The 6,782-nt window shown below is 39.6% G+C and overlaps 1 protein-coding gene across 1 annotated transcript in view; it reads right to left on the bottom strand.

Moving 5' to 3' along the window:
- The window catches only part of EIF3E (eukaryotic translation initiation factor 3 subunit E), a 74,202-nt gene extending 70,917 nt beyond the window's left edge, over positions 1-3,285 (bottom strand). The window contains exon 1 of the mRNA XM_007934772.2: positions 3,196-3,285. Coding sequence (XP_007932963.2) covers positions 3,196-3,285 — 90 coding nt within the window. The remainder of the gene's footprint in view (positions 1-3,195) is intronic.
- Between the last annotated feature and the right edge of the window lie 3,497 nt (positions 3,286-6,782).

The following is a 6,782-nucleotide window of genomic DNA, read 5'->3' as shown; positions in this document are numbered from 1 at the left end:
ATTTTGGTCAATGACATGAGACAAAGTATATGTGAACTGCTGTATGAAAAGTGAATTTACTCTGTAAATCTTCACCCAAATCAAAATAAAATTTATATAAAAGAAAAAAGAACCTTGCCTCAGCTGTCCTCTGGTTTCATTATTCTGCCACAGACCCTTCAGGGAAGTTTGCTCCATCTACTTGTATTTTGGGATTCTATAGCTTTGTTGTGGGAGCTCTGGTAGCGTAGTGACTAAGGCACTTGACTGCCAACCAGAAGGCTGGCAGTTCAAACCCACTCCTTGGAAAGAAGGTTGGACTATCTACTTCCATAGTGATACTGCATTGGAAACCCAAGGAGGGGTCGCTATGAGTCAGGTCTGACTCCAGGGCACATAACAACAACAACAACATAGCTTTGTTGTAAATATTGTCCAGAGGATGTTGGCCTTATTATTTAGTTATTCTGTCGTTTTGTTTTGTTTATTTGCTTGTTTAGTAGGGATTCAAAGAGACGGAAACACTGGACTGCCGCCACTGTCTTCCATGAATCCCTGTAAACTATTTTTAAAACCCTCAAACATCAAGTCTTGTTGCTTGCACCTTGGAAACCTGTCTCAGATCCATCCTTTTCTTCCCTTATTCACTGTCACCACACCAGTCGAAGCCATATGATCTTTCACCTGAAACCATTTAAAATAGATTCCTAAATGTATCTTATGAGCTCTGGTGGCGTAGTGCCTAAGGCATTTGACTGCTAACCAGAAGGCTGGCGGTTCAAACCCACCAGCCACTCCCCGGAAGGAAGATAGGGCAATCTATTTGCCAAGTAATACCGCTTGGGAAACCCAAGGAGGGGTCGCTATGAGTCGGATCCAACTCCACGGCATTGAGTTTGGTTTTGAGTTTTAAATGTATGACTTTCTCTAATCTATTCTACACGTGACAAATGCCTATTTGAAAATGAAAATCTGGTAATGCAATCCTCTGCTTAAAGCCAATAAAACCAATCAGTGGCTTTTCATGGCCCTTAGCATCAAGTCCAGAAATTCTTACATTGGCCTATGTGTTCCTGTTCTCCCTTTGCTCAAGGCTTTGACCTGCTCTGGCAGAGAAAATGGGCCTGTAGTTTAAGTTGCACGGGCTCTACATCCTCTGATGGCAATCAGTTAAAATTTCAGGAGCAGACCTGACAAACATAGGGTTGCTAACTCCTTTATTTTTCTAAGTTAAAAAAAAGCTGTTTTACAGTTGGAGTTATTTAATAAAGAGGATATTTCAAAGTCCCCAAAGTAGAAAGGACATAAGCTCAAAATGAAGAGCAATCCTTCAGATACCTCTAGAGTCATTGCAAATTCACAAAGGTCTCTTTAATTTTCTTTTTGCCATGACTGGTGGAAAATTTATTTGGGAGACTGGCTCAAAGAAAGAAAAAACATCACTAAAGCTTAAAATTACCCAGGAACAGCAAATGGCCTATATATTCTTTCTCAGTAGGAAAATACCTAGGCTTCCCAATAAAACTGTCTTTAAAGGTGAGAGTAATGGAACTTCTCTCAGGTTAGGCTTATCTAAAGCAGAGCTTCTCCAAGTGGAGGTGCTTATTAAATAATCAGTCTCTGGGATCCTACCCCCAAAAACCAAACCAAAATCACAGCTGTTGAGTGGATCCCAATTCATAGTGATGCTCTAGAACAGAGTAGAACTGCCCCGTAGGGTTTCCGAGGCAGTCAAAATTTTTACAGAAGCAGACCACCACATCTTCCTCCTGCAGAGCGCATTGGTTTGAACTGTGGACCTTTCAGTAAGCAGCCTCGTGCTGAACCACTGCGCTTCCCCTGTTCCTGTCTACCACAGACCTACTGATACTGAATCTCGGGGGTGTGGTCTAGGAATCTACATTTCAAACATCATCCTCAGGGGAGTGATAATAGAAACCATTGTCCTAAGGGCAAAATATACTTGCCTGTTCTCTCAAAATAAATCTCCTCAGACAGGTTTAAAACATTTCACGTTTTTTGTTAAATATATCTCTAGCTGTTTATTCTTTGATTCTCATCCTTAACAGTCTTCCTAACAGCCTTATAGCTTATTGCAGTGTTTTATATTAGAAAATATTTTGTGATTATTTCTACTGGTGTGTCTTTACAAACTTTGTTTTTATTATTATACGTTTAAATATATAAATGTTTCTGTGCTGAAAATAAAGGAGCAGGGACTCACTGTGACAACACCTTGAAGAATTTGTGGCCTCTCATTCTGACCTTCGCTATTTTGCTGGTGTCAGAAGGAGGCCTGTTTTCTCTTGGAAGGCTACATTCTTTGGGGATGAAGTGTTCAGAGTCTTTAACACCGTATTAGAGTGTCTCTTGAGTATTTAGCATCTGGATGCTGCCGTCATCACAAAACGAGAGACAGAGCAGGCCAGAACGGACTCTGTCCAGGGGAAAGGCAGGATCAACGCTAAATCTGCCATGGCTCTTTCCAGTTTCCAGTGAAAGTTTGGGTCAATAAAGCATCTATATGCAGTCGTTCTGCCACTTTGCATCCAACTTGTGTTACTGTCACCCATCCTATTACATGCCGTTAGGAAATGATTTTATAGTTAATGGCATTGATGTGGAAATTTGAGGAGGTCACAGGCCATACCTTTGATTAACAACAGTTGTAGACTGCTATTGTAAATTCTGTTTTTCTCATAGGCATATAATAATATCTTTCTGTTTTTTTAATAATAAATAATGCTAAAGAAGTTAGAAATATTTTAAAATATAATAAATAACCTATGTTTGCTCAGAAATTATTTCCTTAGGATTAGCAAGAGAGACGAAGTTGTAAGCTAGATAGACAGTCTGACTTATTTTGTATTTGTTAAAATAAGAAAAAAATAATTGCTTTTAGTGCAAAAGTCATCCCCATACATACTTAAAATATTAGAAAGTTGAGCTAAACCAAGAAGAAAATAATTAAAATCTCTGGCAGAACAACCATTTAGACAATCTCTATTAACATTTGTGTATCGGGAGAGGTAAAAATATGAGATTGATAGTTCATTGCATTTATTTAGCATGAATAATGTATCTGACCTTGCTTTCGATGTATTAGCTCATTGAATTCAAAGATCAGTTCTGTAAGGTGGGTACCATTACAAATGCTAATTTACAGAGCAGAAAGCTGGGGGATGAGTTATTACTAAATTACTTGGCCAAGCTCACCCTGCAGTTGGCAGAGCTCAGAGTTGATGTCAGACAGTCTGACCCAAAGGCTCTCCGATAGCGCAAATGCTTAAAAGCTCGGCTGCTCATCAATCCGCTGCCATAAAGATTACCTCAAGAAAACCCTGCGAGGCAGTTCTACCATCACACGGGACTGCTATGAGTCAAAAATGACTCTCTGACACTCAACAGCAACAGTCTGACTTAGGAGTCTGCATTCTGAAACACTTGCTAAACTTCCACACACCAATCTATTTGTTTCAATAGACATGGAATAATAGTTTGCAGGTTGCTTTGTAAACGGATTTTTTATTTAATATACTTTTCGTTATGCTACTGAATATTATTTTGCTACAAGAGCTATAGTCTACCCTATAGTTCTAGTATAATTTGTAATGCTCTTTCTATTTTAAGTATTTTAACTACTATAAATAAAACTACACTGATAGTATTTATTGATTTTACAGTGATTTCTGTGTTAGTTTCCTTGACTTGTGGCTGCATCACTCCAGTCTCTGTCTGCCTGCTGACATTGCCACCATTTAGTTTGTGTCCCTCTGCCTCACTCATCAGGGTGCTTGTTGGATTTAGGGCCCATATAGATAATCCAAGATGATATCATGTCAAGATTGTGAATTACATCTGCAAAGACATTTTGTAAGTTAATATATTTGCACCTCTGGGTATTGGGACATGGACCATTCACCCTATTGTTGTGTGTTGATTCTGGCTCACAGCGACCCTATAGGATGGAGTGTAACTGTCCCATAGGGTCCCCTACACTGTAATCTTTACAGGAGCCGATTCCCAGATCTTTCCTTCTTTTCTGGGTTCCAACCACTGACCATTGTGCCTCCACAGCTCCTCTCCTTCACCCTGTTATACACTTTTACTGAGGTCCGTTTCTGAAATTAGAGTTGTTAGTTTAGGGTATGCAAAATGCTAAAGATTTTTAGATAAATATTTCTAAGTTGTGCTGTAGAATGGCCTTGAATTGTATTTTATAAAAAACCTTTTCATTGTGATTTGGGTGGAGCTTTATAGAGCAAAATGGTTTTCCATTCAGCCATTCATACCCATTCTGATTCATGACATTGCTTACAATCCCCTCAAGGTAATAGCTCTCCTCCACTCCCTCCTTGCGTTTCTCATTTGCATAGGGCCTTCTTTCCTTTCCCTTCCTGCCTTCTGAGCTTAATCCATGGGCAGATGCTGCCCTTTTGATCTCTTAAGGTTGATTGTCTAGGGTGTGTGTACTTCCCTGTGTTATTGCTCACCTGATATGCTTGTCTATTGTTTGGGTAAAAGATGAGCCATGGGGCTGAGTTTGGTTCCAGGCTTGGAGGGTGTCTAAGGGTTATGGTCTGAGGGGTTCCACCAGTGACTCTCGGACCAGTAAGTTTGGCCTTTTTTTTTTTTAATGATTTTGAGTTTTGTTCCATATTTTTCCTCCCACTCTATCCAGGACCTCCTATTGTGATCCCTTTCAGAAAGGCTGGCAGTGGTAACCTGGCACCATCTAGTTCTGGTCTCAGAACTGGGGAAGCTGGGGTTAGCATGGTCCATTAGTCCTTTGGATTAATTGTTTCCATGCATCTTTGATTTTCTTCCCTCTTTTTTGCACAGGGTGGGGAGAAATCAATATCTGCACCTTCCAAACCAAACCAAACTCACTGCCACTAAGTCTGACTCATAGTGATCCCCATTGGTAAATCTTTATGGAAATATATTGCCCTATCTTCCTTCCCAGGACTGGCTGATGGGTTTAAACTGCCAACCTTCTGGTTAGCAGTCAAATGCCTTAGGCACTGTACCACTAGAACTCCTTTAGTAATTGCATTTTAATGTTCTTAAACATAAATTTTGTTGTATATACGTACATGCATGTATGTATACCATGCAAAAACATATGTATACCCAATAAAAATAGAAAATAGGAAAAGAAAAAAGAAAGTTGCAAAATTGAGAAAAAAAGAATAGAAATGGTGGGTGCTGTCAGAGTTGTCCTCCTCCATAAACCAAGTTCTGTCCATAGCTGTTTCACTAAAATATACATCATTGGGCTAGCCCTAGGAGTGCTGGTGGGAGCTCTGGTGGCATAGTGCCTAAGGCATTTGACTGCTAACCAGAAGGCTGGCAGTTCAAACCCACCAGCCACTCCCCAGAAGGAAGGTTGGGCAATCTATTTCCGTAGAGATACTGCCTCGGAAACCCAAGTTGAGGAGTGCTGCTTGTGCAGTGGTTAAGTGCTTGGCTGTTAACTGAAAGGTCGGAGGTTCCAACTTACCAGCCTCTCCGTGGAAGAAAGATGAGGCAGTCTGCTGATGTGACAGTCTGCTTCTGTAAAGATTTACAGCTTTGAAAACCCTATGGGGTAGTTCTATTCTGTCATATAAGGTCTCTATGAGTGGATGGCAGTGGGTTTTTTTGTTTGGGTAGTTAGTTACAACAACAAAAAAAAGCCTGTTTTTTGTAAGCCCAGTTTATACGTATCAATATACCCAATATAACCCATAGGTTAAAAATCTATGCTAATTTACTTTTTGAACCTTCTAACTCACTCCAGTCAGAGTGGCCATTATTGCCCAATTACAAGGATGCTTCAATCATGTGGTTTCATCTGGCTGTGCTGCAACCATATGCTATTGTTTTCATTGGTGCTTTTTTTTGTTGTTGTTATTTTTAATTGTGGTTTGTGCAACAACTTACAGAGCAAATTCATTTTCCATACAGCAATTCATACATATTTTGTTTCGTGGCAGTGATTGCCATCCCCGTAATGTAACAGCTCTCTTACTGCTTCCTCTCTGTGGTTACCTTTTCCCTGTGTCCTTCTTTCCTGTGCATTCCTGTCCTCTGAGCTGTCTCCCTGTGCAAATACTGCCCTTCTGATCTCCCATGGTTGATTGTTGTAAGGAGTGTACCTACCTGGTATAATTGTTCACCTTGTAGGCCTATTATTTGGCTTAAAGCCACGGGAGTGAGTTCAGTTCCAGTCCTGAAGGGTGACTAGGGTGTCTTGGGGTTTTCACCAGTCTCTATCAAACCAGTAAGCCTGGTCGTTTATTTATTTATTTTTTAAAAATGATTATGACTTTTATTCCACATTTTTCTCCCACTCTAGCCAAGATCTATTTTGATCCTTTTGTGCTACTCGTGTTTTTATAGTCGCTGGTTTTGTCAAACTTTCTGGTGTTTCAGCTACAATATTGTAGTAATTGGTATTTTGGACCTATATCAATAACTTTGTTCGAGAATGAAGTAGTAATTAAAAGAAAGAAGGAGAAAATTTCTAAAAAACTTCCACTAGTTACCAGCATTGTTGTACCTAATAATGTTATAATTCAATGTAGAAAGATTTTACAAAACAATTTTGTTTTTAGTATTCATGTAATCTAAGAAATATTACATTTAAGCAATTTACAGGTATATTTATTACATAATTATTTTATGATTAAAGTTGGTAATAAACATTACTAAGGATTCTGCAGGGAGCTCTGGTAGCATAGTGCCTAAGGCACTTGACTGCTAACCAGAAGGCTGGCGGTTCAAACCCACCAGCCACTCCTCGGAAGGAAGGTTGGGCA

This window comes from Orycteropus afer, unplaced genomic scaffold, assembly GCF_000298275.1.
Source record: "Orycteropus afer afer isolate SDZICR_OR568_19922 unplaced genomic scaffold, OryAfe1.0 scaffold00021, whole genome shotgun sequence".
Classification (NCBI taxonomy): Eukaryota; Metazoa; Chordata; class Mammalia; order Tubulidentata; family Orycteropodidae; genus Orycteropus; species Orycteropus afer.
This window is presented reverse-complemented; position numbering and strand designations above follow the sequence as displayed.